General features: G+C 39.4%; 1 protein-coding gene across 4 annotated transcripts; it reads right to left on the bottom strand.

The window, feature by feature from the left end:
- Positions 1-6,223: 6,223 nt before the first annotated feature.
- Positions 6,224-15,174, bottom strand: LOC142161405 (uncharacterized). 4 transcript variants are annotated; one of them, XM_075216986.1, is made up of 4 exons: positions 14,849-15,174; positions 14,209-14,320; positions 13,041-13,151; positions 6,224-10,700 (listed from the first exon to the last, which is right to left on the bottom strand). In XM_075216986.1, the coding sequence occupies exons 2-4, from the start codon at positions 14,237-14,239 to the stop codon at positions 9,745-9,747; spliced, it is 1,098 nt and encodes a 365-aa protein (XP_075073087.1). In that variant the 5' UTR covers positions 14,240-14,320; positions 14,849-15,174; the 3' UTR covers positions 6,224-9,744. The 4 variants fall into 4 exon arrangements, with proteins under 4 accessions (XP_075073087.1, XP_075073088.1, XP_075073086.1 ...); XM_075216987.1 differs by having other exon boundaries at positions 14,209-14,276; XM_075216985.1 differs by having other exon boundaries at positions 14,988-15,174.
- Between the last annotated feature and the right edge of the window lie 1,264 nt (positions 15,175-16,438).

Below are 16,438 nucleotides of genomic sequence, written 5' to 3'. Positions count from 1 at the left end.
AAAACTCCGTCACTATAGAGACGACAATGCGTCTGTGATATCACAAGTAGCAGCCGTGCGGCCATTATTAGTAAGGGCAAACCGTGCAACGAGGAGATTCAGAAGTGCAGAGAAATGTAGATAGCATGTATGGTTACTTATTGTGTAATGCACCCAGTTCAGTCATTATGTTCGGAAACATTGCCGGATAGAGTTGTATTTGGAGACTCTCTGTTTTTGCTGGAACTAGCACTCGGTTCCTGCTGCTGTTTAGCGTGAAATTTGTATTTGAAGAGTTTAAGTAAGAATGTAACTGACTGAATGATGGTGTTTTTATGTGCAAGTATCCTGTTGCGAAAGTAATGCACCTATCAGTTTTTTGGTGGCAGACCACCCTCCACCAAAAACAAAGGGGATTGGGGGGCTGATTTATTACATACTTGCCAACTCTCCCGGAATGTCCGGGAGACTCCCGCATTTTGTGAGAGTCTCCCGGACTCCCGGGCGAGTGTGGCAATCTCCCGAATTCTGCCCACTTCACTAGGAAGTGCCCCACTTCCTAGTGAAGTGGGCAGAATTAGATCCCAAACGCCGCGATTCCCGGTGAATCGCGGCGTTTGGCCCCGCCCCCGCTGTCAAATGACGCAATTTGCGTCATGACGTCACAGGGGGCGGGGCCGAAATGACGCGATTTCGGCCACCCCGCCCCTTCACGCCCCCCTCCACTGGCTGGCTCCCGGAAGGGAGCTGAAGAAAGTAGGTAAGTATGATTTATTAAGGAAAGTAAAGCATTTGGAGGGGAAGTGAATTTAAAATGTAATGGCAGATATATAGTTGGGGTAGGGCATGTCATAGATCAACTTTAAATTATAATATAAATATAAAACTATCAAGTATTTGTGTGCTACGTGAAATAAAGAGCAAGTATTTAACTTATGTGTAAAATAATAAATTTGCACCCCTTGCCGTGTAACATGGTTTGTCCAGGAGAAAACATAATCCCTTTTTTTTTTGCCTTACTTTCCTTAATGAATCCCTGGATGTCTAGTAACTGTAACAGACTCACCCTGCCTTATATTTTGACCAGTGTTATAGCCCCTCACCATATTTCTCAACATTTAAAAAAGACAATTTGGGACAAATTTAACCAAGACAGTCCCGTCAAAAGGTGGACTATTATTATTATTATTATTATATTTGATATTATTAGATAAATAAACTATTCCACAGTTCCTGGCAATCTTAACTACAAAGATCCCAATTATTATTTTTGCCATGTATGCATGATAAATCACCACGTGTGTATTTCATATGCATATTGAGAATTACATGGTTGGTTTGGGAGACATTAAACTTATATATAGACAAACTAAAAATACATTTTGAATCAAGTGTTTTCATTAAATTTTTTACATAAAAGAAAAAAAATGTGTTACACTTGATTTTGTTACAACTGATTTGTTATAAACAATACAAACCCCCCAATTATCCTCAATCCCCCTCTTCTCTTTCTTCCTTTATGCTCTGATCATGTATAAGTCTCTATAGATATGCTCCTCCATTTTACCCCTAAAGTGTGTCAATTACATTTATAACAGCATTCACACTGGTATCATATAATATGACTTAAACTGGGTACACAGTCATGCAATCTACTTCAGGTGCGAACTCTGTAACAATTTTACCAATGACTGAAAGTCCAGCTGAGCATGTAGTTTCATACATACACACCTGCACAATTTACCTTCAGATCTCTGATCTTCATTTCTAACAACCATCTGCTGAAAACATTGTGTTGAAGTTTAATAATTGGATAAAAGTGGTAATCAGCAATTTCTGTGCACTAATATTGGTTGCAATGCAATTAGTATGCAAGCGAACAAATATTTTAGCAAATAACAACATGCAAATAAGTTTAATCTATTTATTGCATTTAATATAATGATGTGGTGAAGAAGCTAACGTTTTCAACAAGTTAATTACATAGAGTTTGGTTTCATTCTGTTAACAATTCATATCTGGCAGTATTTATATATTACTTTTCATACAACCACTAGCAACTCCAAAGATGTTATAAAAGAACCAGTTTGTACAGGTCTAGAGGCGGGAGCCTGAGGAAGGACACCTGGCCACACATGGAAAGATGACCCCCATATCAAGGGACAATGACCCAGGGGTTTTGCTAGGGAAGGCGATTTAGTGCCCCGTCCCCTTTTTTGACAGCCACACAATACATTCATGTGCCTGTCGGCAGAGACCAGGCAAAGTAAGCTGTCTGGCCACTGACCATCCTATTAGCAAAAGCGCCTTGGCGTGGCAGGATGGCTTAAACATACATTTGCAAATGTGTGCAACAAAGACTTTTGCATTTTTATCTACAGTAGAAATGGCAGATCTGTTGCTGGCTATAGCAGTGTGCTGGGGGAAAAAATGTTGTGTGTATGTTCCTTGCAGGATAACCCCACCCTTTCAAGCACCTGTTATGGCCTATAAATTGATTTGAGCAGCTTCCACTTCTGTATTTGTCTGGCCACTCTGCCTGGTCTCTGCTGACTAACACTATTGTATTGTGCATCTGTCACTGAAGTGTATACAAGGTATGTAGAATTATTGCACCATATATTATTGTGAGTTTTAGAGCTTTGTGCTTATGTGTTGTAAGCTGTACAGCTCAGGGAGTGATATACATTGTTCATTGACAGACAATTGAAGACACATAAAGGTAAGGTTTCTACCCCAAGGGACTTAAAATCTAGTGAGAGCTCACAGCTTAATTTATGGAAAACATACAGAGAACATAAATAATATTTCTAAATGATCAAAACACATTTATTTTTTCTACAAATGTGCATATTAAACTGCCTCATACATAGGGTCATGTCCATATACTAGTTCCCTGTAAAACAGTCTGTGCCTATTTTCGTGGCATTGCAGGTCTAGCTGGAAATGCTCATTGTGAAAAACACTTTAGGACCACCCACTTCTTTAAATTATTCCATGTTCCCCCTAAAATACTACTTGTTCCAACCTAATTTATGTCTTACATGAATCATGAGTGTGAGGGGATTTTGGGGCTCTTTTTATTACACGAATAACTTGTGTGTGTGACTATTTTTTATTACGTGTGTTTGCGCGCATATAAAGATGCTTACATGCATCCTATGCGTCTGGATGGTAAAAAAAAGCTCCCCACTGAAAGTATAGGATAACTGATTAGCAGCACCTTCTGAACACCCTCAAGTCTTATTGAAAAAAGTAAGAGGACCTGCAGCCCCTGCTGAACAGGTATGTATTTATGAACCCTAAATCTTATTTAAATATTTAATCCTGCAAAACTAAATCTGGTATTTGGGTGCTGCAATTTGAGCCCATATCTGGATAAAACTTTCCAAACTGCCCGGCTCCTCCCATCAGAAAATACATAATTTTCCACACCCACTCAACAGCTCTATGCTGCTCCCATCAAAATGAGTGGATCATCATCATCTATTTATATAGCGCCACTAATTCCGCAGCACTGTACAGAGAATTCCCATCAGTCCCTGCCCCATTGGCGCTTACAGTCTAAATTCCCTAGTATGAACACACAGAAAGAGTAGGATTAATTTTGGTAGCAGCTAATTAACCTACCACCAGTATGTTTTGGGGGTGGGAGGAAACTGGAGTAACCGGAGGAAACCAACACAAACATGGGGAGAACATACAAACTCCACACAGATAACGTCGGGAATTGAACTCATGACCCCAGTGCTGTGAGGCAAAGGATTAATACAAATTAAAGATGCATGACATCTCAAAGGGGCAAATGCAATGCTGGGGAAATTTTGGCATGTTCATAAAATGCTCTTACTAGGTCAAGCATTGAGTTACATTTTTATGAATTAAACAATTGTATGAAGGTTTAATTGGTGCCACAATAGAACTGCATGCATCGGCCCCAAATATAATATCAGAGTCAGCACATCCTACCATACGAATAAACATTGAGTGGCAAAATGCTGGTTTAGGTCAAGGGAAGCATATTGCCCAGAGGTAATGTGAGAATCTCAACTTTGCCGCCCCTAGAATGAAACTGCATGAGTTAAGGTCCAATGGGACGAAGGACCAGGATTATCACACTGTCTCTTTACATGCAGCTGATCTAGTTGGTTACTCACTTATGTGTTTTTGTTTACACTGAAAAGAATACCCAAATAATCTTCAAGTTGTCATAAAACGAGATTGTTGCAGTTGGAAAATATTTCTGAAACATTAACAGATAAAACAGTGGTTTATGTAATCTTGTTTCTAAATTTCTGATAAATAGCCATGTTTTTTTGCTGGAACTAAGAACTGTGACTAGGAATGGAGAACTCAGGACTGTGAGACAGCCATAGACCTGGAACCCAAACACATATACACAGAACTGGAAAATGAGCCCTAGAGATTCAGAACCAGCCCCCAGCTACAGCAATGGTAATACAAACAAAGACCCATGGACTGCAGAATAAGCACTAAATACTGCAAAGTTCTTGTTGAAGTAAGCACTCTTGATGAATGTAAAGATGAGCAGTTTGGAATTGCAGGGTGCTTGCAGAGAGATGATCATTTGGTAATGCAGGTTATTTGCAGAATAAACAAATATACAGATAAAATGTTAATGCAGATCAAATTATTTACGGGGTAGCGAATGAGAGTGATGGTAGTGACCAGCGTGAAGTAGGCCTGAGCTTAAGAAAACAGGGCTAGGGAAGCAGGCCAAGAGGTACAGAGGGTGATGAATAGGAGAACACAAGGAAAGAGGGCTCTGCTTGTGAGAGCTTACATCCTAAAGGTAAAGGGAGACACATATAGTGTGGTATCGATTGGGGGAGTAGGGGTGAAAGCCAAGACAAGGAAGTTAGGAGAAAGGCTGATAGGCTAGAATAAAGAAATGAGAGTAGAGGCTACCCTGACAGGGCATATGAGATCATTCCATGGCTGTGGAGTAGCCCAGGCAAAGTCCTGGAGGCGGAAGTGAGAAAAGGAAATCACTGAAGTAATGAGGCGGCAGTCGTTGGTCGAGCAGAGGGGGGCGGTAAGGAGGGTAGGTAGAGAAAATTAGTTCCTTTTTTGAAATATTGAGTTTAAGAAAGCGTTGGGACATCCAAGATAAGATGAGCCAGAGACAGCAGGAGATACGAGACATAAGTGGAGAGGTCAGGATATGAAAGATAAATTTGCGTATCATCAACAGAGGTTGTACTGGAAGCCAAAGAAGTGGATGAGGTCAAGGGAGGAGGTGTAGAGGGAGAAGATCGGGGGGCCAAGAACGGTAACTTGGGGAACTCCAACAGGTAAGGGAAGAGGTGGAGACATTAGAAAATTAGAAGCTCAGTATGCGCTTCCTGGCATCTGGAGCTAGAAGAGTAGCAGTGGGATAGCATTTAGATCCAGTTATTCAAAATAAACTCCATCTTATAGATATACCAGATGTTTTTCTTGCGGAAAACTATAGTTGGTTTATTGCTCTTTTGTATGTTGTCTTTTATATACTTAATAAACTTATAAGGTGAAAACAAACATATTAAGTAGTAGTAACCATAGACAGAAACATAGGTAGTACAACTATTCTAGAGTAAAATATCACTCAGATGTAAAGTTTAGGCTCCTGGCAGACAGATGCTTTGTGCATCCATATCTCTACCCTGGGAACCGGGCCTCTAGTTTTTGGGACACGAGCGTTCACATGACAGCTCTAAATCTTCATCTCTGAGAATCACTTCTTGTCAATTCCCAGGGATGGTTTTGATAATAGAAACTGACTGTGTTTCTTTTGTTTTCAGAACAGATTTGTTTACTCTGGATATTATATGTAAATGTATTGGTGCCATATTTTGGAAAAAAAGCTCCTGGTACCTGGATAACTAGTATAGGAAACAAAATGCAAGCATGGCAAACAACATGAAATTCCCTGCAGTTGTTTGTTACTTGCAAAGTCTATTTTTTCAAACTATTCACATTATCATTATCTTTCTTTTCTTCTGATATTTGTTCCCTCCCAGGCAAGAAAGAAATGCATTCTTTTTTTGAAAAACCCATGGTAGTTTAGGATTGGAAATAGTCTGGGAGCACTGTAACAGAATTTATATACTTTAGTAGCTCACTAACATGTGACCGGGGAAGTAGGTAAGAACATTACAGTAAACCTTTGTTTTAGTGTTGATTTATTTTGCATGTTTAGCTATAATCTAGAAAAAAGTTCAAATAATTCAGTTTAGGGGGTTATGAGAATATGTAATGCAATAATGCATAGTTAATCCTGGATGTAAGATATAACAGAATCGACCACAAGGCAAACTTCCACTGCAGTAACATAAATCAATACAGTGAACATCAGCAAAGTAAATGCACACCACAGACACTGACATTTTATTTCAGTAAAGGTATACATATAAACTGAACTGTTACAAAATTAACTAAACAACAAACAAGGATATAAAATAATGAAAATGATAACAGGAGTTCTAAAAGGCAAATAATTTAGTAGCGTTATTATCTTATAATGGACCATTGTGACTCAGTGTCCCAGAATTTCATGTAAAGGACCACATAAATAAATAATACATACATGTACACACACATGTATTTAGATCAAATTTCATTAAAGTGCAAGCGAACCCAATATTGGGCATATACATATTAAAGCTCCTGTAAAACAGTGCTAAGTAATAAACCTGACCTATGTTTATATTTAATGTAATCCATCCACTGTGCTATCTGTCTCTTGCCAATCTTAACAATTGAGACCATTAAAATATTGCTGAGGAGGTCAAAGTTTAAGCAAGACATTTCAGTCCTCTATATGACAGAAGTACTCTGTAAGATTAGTAGATGAAAACACATAGGCCATGGACAGCGAAAGCAGAACTGACCTGACATGCCCTGTTATTTGAGCCTTAATCTTGGTGAAAGTGGAAAGTGCAAAGCCTTGGGAGTGATGCATGAAAGCTAGTAGCACTTACAGTTCTATGAAAAAGAAAGTACCCTTTTTCAAATCTGTGTTATTACATATCGGTGTATAATTACCATTTGAGGTAAATGTATCAAGCTTAGAGTTTACAGGAGGTTTGAAAAGTGGAGATGTTGCCTATAGCAACCAGATTCCAGTTATTTTGCAGAATGTACCAAAAAAAATGTAACTAGAATCTTATGTGAGCTCTCTGTACAGCATCACTAATTATTGGCGCTATATAAATAAATAGTGATGATGATGATGCTGGGACAAGGCCTTAAGTGAAGTGTGCATAAAGAATGCACAGTTCAAATAATTCAAACGCCAAATAATGGAAATAAACAGTTTGGTAAGGATCAAGCTGAGAGTTTCCAGTGGGTTTGAAAAGTTGACATGTTGATTATAGCTACCAATCAGATCCTAGTTATAATTTTGTTAGTACATTCTGCAAAATAACTAGAATCTGATTGGTTCTTATAGTCAACATGTCAACTTTTCAAACCCACCGGAAACTGTGTTTGATACATTTAACCCCTAATCTTCACTAAATCCTACCATTTGATACAGCAAATCTCATGTGACACATAGTCAATACAATTTTACTTTCTCATTATTTATTTAACAAAAATAAACCTATTTGAAGATCCATGAGTGACTCACACTATTGCAAAACCACATTCAGCAGAAATAACTTGGCATAATCATTTTTTGTATGAGTTTATCAGTCTACTAGAGGGTTTGACTAATTTTAGCCCACTTCTCCTTACAAAACTGTTTATTTCCATTATTTGACATTGGAGGGCAATCTTTATGCAGTTTACTTAAGGTCCTGTCCCAGCACCATTATTTATTTATAGAGCTCCACTAATTAGTGGTGCTGTACAAAGAACTCACTCACATCAGTCCCTGCCCCATTGGAGCTTACAGTCTAAATTCCCTAACATACACACAGACTAGGGTCAATTGGTTAGCAGCCAATTAACCTACCAGTATGTTTTTGGAGGGTGGGAGGAAACCGGAGCACCCGGAGAAAACCCACGCAAACACGGGGAGAACATACAAACTCCTCACAGGTAAGGCCATGGTCAGGAATTGAACTCAAGACCCCAGTGCCTAGAGGCAGAAGTTAATTAGCCAGATCTAATTTTGGCTAAACTTCACTTGTCAGACAAAAGGCCTTACCTTTACCTCTAAAATACTCTAGTTTATTGTGGATGCAATGATTGCAAGGCATCCAAGTGCTGTGACTGCACAACCCCAAACTATAATGTTTGGTGGTTAATTTGAAATTCATATGGTGATACGCTGTTTAGTTTTCACCAAACTTAACTTTGGCCTTTTCTGTCCCGAGGACAATGTTCCAGAATTAATTTATTTATATGCAAGCTTGCAAACGTAAGGCGTACTGGGATTTTCCTTTTTTTTTTTCTACAAGACTTTCTCCTAATTACCCTTCCAAAAAAACTGTATTTCTTCAGTCTTTTTCTTATGGTGGAGTCATGAACAGAGGACTGCACGCAAGTTTAAGGTTCTATAAGATTTCTTGGAGCATCATACAGCCTGGTGGGTGAATCTGCTGGGGTGTCCATTCTTTGGAACACTGGCATCTGTTTTAAATTCGCCATTTCTAAATAACCTCTCTCACTGTAGAATGATGGATTTTAAATTATTTGGAAATGACTTTATAACCCTTTCAAGTCTGATGAGCAGCAACAATTGTTCTCAGTGATGATTGTAGATGACTTCTCCTTCACATGGTATAAACATATAAGAATGCTCCACAATGAACTGACAAAAGCTGTTGCTTTTATATATAGGTGATAACACTGCCTGAAGCGCAACTAATTAACAGCACCTGCTTAAGTGAACGTATATGTAAATGGAAGCAGTAAGGGTGGACTTACTTTTTCACACATGACTTCTACATTTTGGCTTACGGTTTGTTGAATAAATAATTGCAAAGTGAAATCTGTCAATAATTATTTGACACATTAACTTAGATCTGTCAAATTTAGGACTTCGTAACAACTAAAGGCTCATTAATTATGACCCACGACGTAAAAATTTGATAGAGGGTGTGCTTTGTCCAGAAAGACAATCCTAGGAAGAACCACCTGTATGTATTAAAAATATAGGTGGGATTACATGAAACAATAATGTCTTATAGCATATTACAGTCTACACCAAAACTCAGGATAGCTGTGGGTCACAAATAAAGCATCAGAGGGCTGTATCAAATATATGGATGTGCAAATCTGCTTTCAACTGCAACATATGGCCCCTGTAAAAGATGTTGTCTGTATTTATATCATCATCATTTATATATAAGGCGCCACAAAACTCTACAGTACCAGTTGAAATAATGAAAAGAAATAAAAATAAACTTGAGGGAGAAGGTACAGACATGAGACAGAGGGTAGAGAGAGCTCTGCTGCTGAGTTCTTACAGTATATGTGATATAAAACAGATCATTTTTGCACAAAGCTACAGCAGATGTTGGCGCTATATACATATACAATATGTTACTAAAACAAGCCAAATTATACAATTTCACCTTCAGGACATGCAAGTGTTATGTAAATACAAAACATATTCATAATTCCAAAGATTCTAAAATGGCTACAAGGATGTGACAGACTAGTGATATTATTCAACATGCAAATAGCAACCCTACTTTAGAAGTTCTTCCATATATGTAGCAGTGTTCAAAACAGACGAAGAACATAACAACCAATGGATTTATTGTACCACACACATGAAGTCTAAGAGATCAGCAATATAAAAAATATTCTCTATCCTGTATGAATTATGCGATGTTTGAGAAGCCGGGAGCTGTTAGGGAAGCCTTTTCCGCATTCAGAACATCCAAAGGGCTTTTCGCCAGTGTGAGTTCGCTGATGTATCACAAGATGTGACATTCGAATGAAACCTTTTCCACAAATGGAGCAGGTGTATGGCTTTTCCCCGGTGTGAATTTTCTGGTGTCGAACAAGAACGGACTTATCACTGAAACATTTCCCACATTCACCACATGAAAAGGGCTTCTCTCCTGTATGGATTCGGAGATGGGTGATAAAATGAGACTCCTGTTTAAAAGGTTTTCCACATTCGGAACATATAAATCCAGTTTCTCCAGTGTGAATCTTCTCATGTTTGACACAATCTGATTTTTTTCTAAAACATTCCTCACAGTAAGAACATGGGTACATCGCTGGTCCAATGTGAATTCTCAAATGTGTGTAAAGGTGGAACTTGCGGCTGAAACACTTCCCACATTCAGCGCATGAATACGGTTTTTCTCCAGAATGAATTTTCTGGTGTCTTATAAGATCCGACTTATCACCAAAACATTTATCACATTCAAAACATGAAAATGGCTTCTCTCCTGTGTGAACTCTCTGATGTATAACAAGATGGGACTTCCTAATGAAACTTTTTCCGCACTCAGAACAAGAAAATGGCTTGATTCCTGTGTGAATCCTCTGATGTCTGCTAAGTTTTAACTTGCTGCCAAAACTTTTCCCACATTCAGAGCACAAAAAGGATAATTCTCCCTTGGGATTTGTCTTATGTGTGACAAGGTCTGAGTAGTTTGTAAAAAATGTCCCATATTCAGAACTTGACAATGGTGTCTCCTGTTGAATATCTTGAAGATCATTGTCTTCATATTTGATAACATTTACCACAAAATCTTCAGGCCCAAGGGAAATGTCGTCTTGTTCAAGTATGTTCTCTCTCTCAGATTTGTCTGTCAAAAACAAATATAATAAGTTATTTTGTGAAAATGGGTGTAAAAATTTAATTGTATCAGTCTTAAGCTCTTTTTCTAAGAGTTGTCTTCAGGTAAATGGTTCAAGGTAATATATAGTGATATCAGCCATACCGGATGCCAAAATGAAGTTTCAGAACCGTAAGCTGGTGCACAGCCAATATGCTGAGTCATAATTTATGCCAAATCTAACACTAATTCCAATATAACAGAGCCATACCTGGTATACACCTAAAATGCAGACACAAAACGGATATCAAATTTTATATAGAGCTGTACTGCTGTTAGGACACTGATCAGAATTTGTATCTGGCTTGCAATACCTCTGTGCTACCAAAAGTGCTGCTGTTTTTCCATTGGACCTTTCCAACTAGCCTGCAGGAGTTAACCTCCATCCTGATAATCACCTGCACCTGTTGCACTGCCTTATATACCCGGCCTAAACATTGCTTCTTGCAGTTCATCAAATGTTTGTTGTTTCTGGTCCCTGTCAGTACTTCTGTGTTATTGTGCCTGTTGTTCTCCTGATTTTGGCACTGACTGTTCCATCGTTTTGCACCTTTGTTTCTGACCCAAGAGCCCGGATTCATTTGACCTTGCTCCTACTTTCTCCCTGGTATCATTGTGGATCTTCTGACCTCTGGCTTGCCTGACACTCCTTTGCTTGATTCTCCTGTGGATCATCTGGTGCCTCCTGTAAACTGGCAAAACCTAGTAACCTGCATATGCACTTCCCCATTTGTACCTGATATCCAGTGCCTTGTGCCTCCTGACTAACCTGGTATTCAGTCTCCTTGTCCTGTACCTCATCTGTATATCTGGATACCAGTCTCTGCTAAACCTGGTATCCTGCATCTGCATTTTACCATTTGTACCTGATATCCAGTGTCTCCTTGTACCTGCACTCCATCTACTTTACCCGGACAACAGTATATCCTGCTCCAGTGATTAAACCAAGCAATTCAGTCTCTTTGTACCTGCACTCTCTCTGTTATACCTGGATTCCAGCATTAATAAGTCTTTTTCGTTCCTGCTTGATCCAGTGTGCCTTTGTATTGTGACCTGATTCTGCCAAATACATCTGGTTGCTCACTACCTCCTACCCTTTCCATCAGACTAGTGCCAGACTATTCTGCATTAACCCCTGCCTGTCTTACTGAGTTCTACAATACATCTCACCAGCATTACATGTTGTGCCTATAGACTTTTGATACCTTTATTAACTGACTGCATTTTGCTATTAACTGTGTGACCTGTGTTCAAAATAAAGACACTCCGTTTTTAGTAAATATCAATACTTTCCGTGCATTCATACTGGGAAACTTAACAACTGCACACTTGCCCCTCACCTGTACCATTACCACTTTTGACCAAAGATGCTGGAGGAATGGGTGAGAGGACTATATGTAGTGCAGCTTTACATTAGATTGAGCACATCTCCTTCTTCCCTGCACCTTTTCTACTTCAGGCTGTTGCTACCACTTCACTTTTCATATACTGACAGTCAGTGTAGTAACAGCACGGTGATGGCAGCAGCAGTGAAGAGGAGGGAAAAGGGTTCACAGCCTGTGATGCCACATACATAAGAAAATATTACAAAATAAAACACATAATCAAAACTTGGTCACATATGAAATACTAAATAAATAAAAACTAAAACAAAAAAAACATCCTTCTTCAATTCTCATGTTCACCTCCATAAAATGACACAGATTCATTAGTCATTGTCGCAATATCAGGCTGGATGTATAGGCCGAACAAATTTTATAAGCTACCACTGGATCTCTAAATTGTAAATCTTGGTATTTAAAAAGTCATCAAAAACTCCAACAGTCAAGCTTCATATAATGTAGTCCACCTTTGAGTTGTTAAGGGGGCTGTCCAAGCGACATCTGAACCAGGTTAAAGAATCAATATTGACAAACAACTGAAAAATAGACTAGAGGCTGACACCATATAACCATTTGTTGCACAATCCTACTAGCTTAGATGTTTACATTGCAAGATGAGAAGACTATTTCGGCATTTCAGTTATAAAATACAAACTGTAAACAGACTGATCATAGGAAAAATGCCAGCACATGTGAACCATTGTGAAAACTAGTGCAGATTAAATGGTGGTGTTAGAACATGCCAACTAATCAGATGTTCACTTTCACTTATTAAGCTACACTAGAACGATGACAATTAAAATGTAATTGGTATGGGGAAAACAATTTTTTTATTTTTCTACCAGTCTTCACAAAGGTCCTCCATTGTCTTATTTTTCTATCTGTCTTAAAATGTCTTCATGGATAGAGAGATTAAGAGATTACTCACCTGTGCTGGTATCAACATCAATCATGTCCTCAGAATGCCGAGGATCGGGCACACGGGGCTCTACTCGTTGGTCAATCACAGATGCCATTTCACTTTTCACACTGATCTGTCCTGTGTACAAATAATATGAGTGGGTACATAGTATTATTTATCTCAAATCTTACAAAAGTTGCATGACCTTAGAACATATATAATGAAATGATATACTTAACAAGTTACAGACAGAAAGTAGATTCTTATATAGGATAATTCAGTTCCGTAACTAGACATTCTAGTGCCCTGGGCGAGACAGGGCACCGGCGCCCCCCATCTAAGTGGGAGTGACATTTGCCAAGTGGGTATGGCCAACCTAATGTGGGGGTGTTGCTAGCACTTTACTTAAAGAATTCTGTTACACATATTTGCAAATGCATTATATAATATATATATATATATATATATATATATATATATATATATATATATATATAGTGGTGGGATTCAAATAAATTAACAACCGGTTCTCTGCCCTAATGACCATTTAACATATGCAAAAATATATACCGAAAGCCGCAGAGCTGTAACTTAAAATTCTAGCGCCTGGGGCGAGAATGTCAAATGCCGCCCCCCAAGCCCTCAATTTTAACCAAATAAACCTAGAATATTCCTAAACTGCGCCCCCCTTCAGCGTTGCACCCTGCACGGTCGCCTCTATCGCACAGCCCTAGTTACGGCCCTGGGATAATTTATCACAGACCCAGTTATTAAAAAAAAAAAAAAAAAAAAAAACACAGATAATAAAAATACCAATAATTGCTGGTTCTCTGCGATAGATAGAGAGAGAGATTATCTATCTATCTACACACACACCTCATTTTCAAGTCCTTGTCACTACAAAACAGGAAATGCAGGGACCCACTTGGAAAAAAAAACAGGGAGACCTTAAAGTTAAGTTTATTTCAGGCAAGTACTGCTAAACTTGTGTTCTTTTGAGTCGGTGTCATACTTATTTACTGAGGAAGGTAGTTTAAGATTATCCTTTGCCTCAACATTGTTCATCAGGTTGGAATAATTTAGGACGCGAAACTTCATAATTACTAAAAAATAAAAACTTAAAAAACAATGGTACATAATTAACACTAAATATGCTCTACATTGAATGTATTAGTAGAAAGACAGATTTTCTTACCTAAAGACCCGGGGCTCTGGTAATCCTCCATCCGGTATGTCTTCTCCCTTTTCTAGATGGCCCCACTGCTGATTGGAGAAGTAAGTGACAACCATGTAAATTCAGACTGCTCCTAAAGAACACAGAGCAGCTCTTCAGGTTGTGGAGGATACAAAATAAGTACCTTCTAAAACAGAACACAATGTTCCAGAAGGCCAGATAAACTATGGGAATGTATTATACAATCTCTTGTTCTGTGATATGTATTCTAAATGTAACTAGTAGCTTGTTCATACCTTCCGATTAAGGGAACCTTTATATAAAGAATGTGTGATAAAAGTCTATGTCCACAAGTTGACAAAATATCAAGGTTCTAGGTAATAGAGAAATTTCATATCCCAAATTATGAAAACATAAAATAACAGGTTAAATTGACCTCAACCTACACACCAACAGTGTTGAAATTATTTGGGATAACCAAATTGTAAGTATCTTTGAACATAAACTAGAAAATTACCAATAATCTGTCACAAAGAATAAAATGCAAACATTTAAACCACATTATGTTTTATGGACATGTCATAAAAACAGTTTACAAATAGCTGTTTTATATTACACATATAATTTTTCATGCTGAGTCTTCAGTCAGCTCTGCATATACCAGGGAGTGTGTGGATCCATCTCAGCTCTTCACAGCTGCACTGACAATGGCTATGGATGACGGGAATGATCTGCAGGTGCCAATGGGACACTGGAGAGGATATGGCAGCAATCTGCGTGCATTCCTGCAGATAACTTACTATGTCAGAGCGATACAGGTGGAGCCACTCCTGCACACAGTGACACAGCCTGCACCAGTAGGGAATATTCATAGAGAGGTAGCAACCGGCATCAGAGCCCCAGGCTGCACTGTTATTGTTGCAGCTATCATTTCCGGTCACCACTGGTTGACTGTCACTCACACATAGACGGATATAACGTCAGCCATGATGATTGAGCGGTCGTATAACTGCAATTGGACGGTCAGGGGAGAAGGAGGAAAAGGGCGGAGCTAACATGGAATCTGTTGTCTGTGCTTAGTGACGTCATGCAACCCCCCTTCTCTTCTGTAAAGAGCAGTACAAGGACTCCCCTCTCCCCCACCTTATCTTCTGTAAAGTGCAGTACCAGGACTCCCCTCTCCCCCATTTTATCTTCTGTAAAGTGCAGTACCAGGACTCCCCTCTCCCCCACCTTATCTTCTGTAAAGTGCAGTACCAGGACTCCCCTCTCCCCCACCTTATCTCCTGTAAGAGCAGTACAAGGATTCCCCTCTCCCCCACCTTATCTTCTGTAAAGAGCAGTACAAAGACTCCCCTCTCCCCCACCTTATCTTCTACGAAGAGCAGTGCAAGGACTCCCCTCTCCCCCCTTATCTTCTGTAAAGAGCAGTACAAAGACTCCCCTCTCCCTCACCTTATCTTCTGTGAAGTGCAGTACAAGGACTCCCCTCTCCCCCACCTTATCTTCTGTAAGAGCAGTACAAAGACTCCCGTCTCCCCTACCTTATCTTCTGTAAAGAGCAGTACAAAGACTCCCCTCTCCCCCACCTTATCTTCTGTGAAGAGCAATACAAAGACTCCCCTCTCCCCCACCTTATCTTCTGTAAGAGCAGTACAAAGACTCCCCTCTCCCCCACCGTATCTTCTGTAAAGAGCAGTACAAAGACTCCCCTCTCCCCCACCTTATCTTCTGTAAGAGCAGCACAAAGACTCCCCTCTCCCCCACCTTATCTTCTGTAAGAGCAGCACAAAGACTCCCCTCTCCCCCACCTTATCTTATGTAAAGAGCAGTACAAAGACTCCCCTCTCCCCCACCTTATCTTCTGTGAAGAGCTGTACAAAGACTCCTCTCCCCCCCCCCCTTATCTTCTGTGAAGAGCAGTACAAGGACTCCCCTCTCCCCCACCTTATCTTCTGTGAAGAGCTGTACAAAGACTCCTCTCTCCCCCCCCCCATTATCTTCTGTAAAGAGCAGTACAAGGACTCCCCTCTCCCCCACCTTATCTTCTGTGAAGAGCAGTGCAAGGACTCCCCTCTCCCCCACCTTATCTTCTGTGAAGAGCTGTACAAAGACTCTCCTCTCGCAATATTGTTTCCAATATTTGTTGCTTATCTCTACTTGATTCCACACCACCTTATTTGCTACTAAGTGTTTACGTTTCCCTATTGTTTGCATCATAACTTTATTTGTCCCCTTCTAAGGATTTAAT

Source organism: Mixophyes fleayi, chromosome 6 (assembly GCF_038048845.1).
Source record: "Mixophyes fleayi isolate aMixFle1 chromosome 6, aMixFle1.hap1, whole genome shotgun sequence".
Classification (NCBI taxonomy): domain Eukaryota; kingdom Metazoa; phylum Chordata; class Amphibia; order Anura; family Limnodynastidae; genus Mixophyes; species Mixophyes fleayi.
This window is presented reverse-complemented; position numbering and strand designations above follow the sequence as displayed.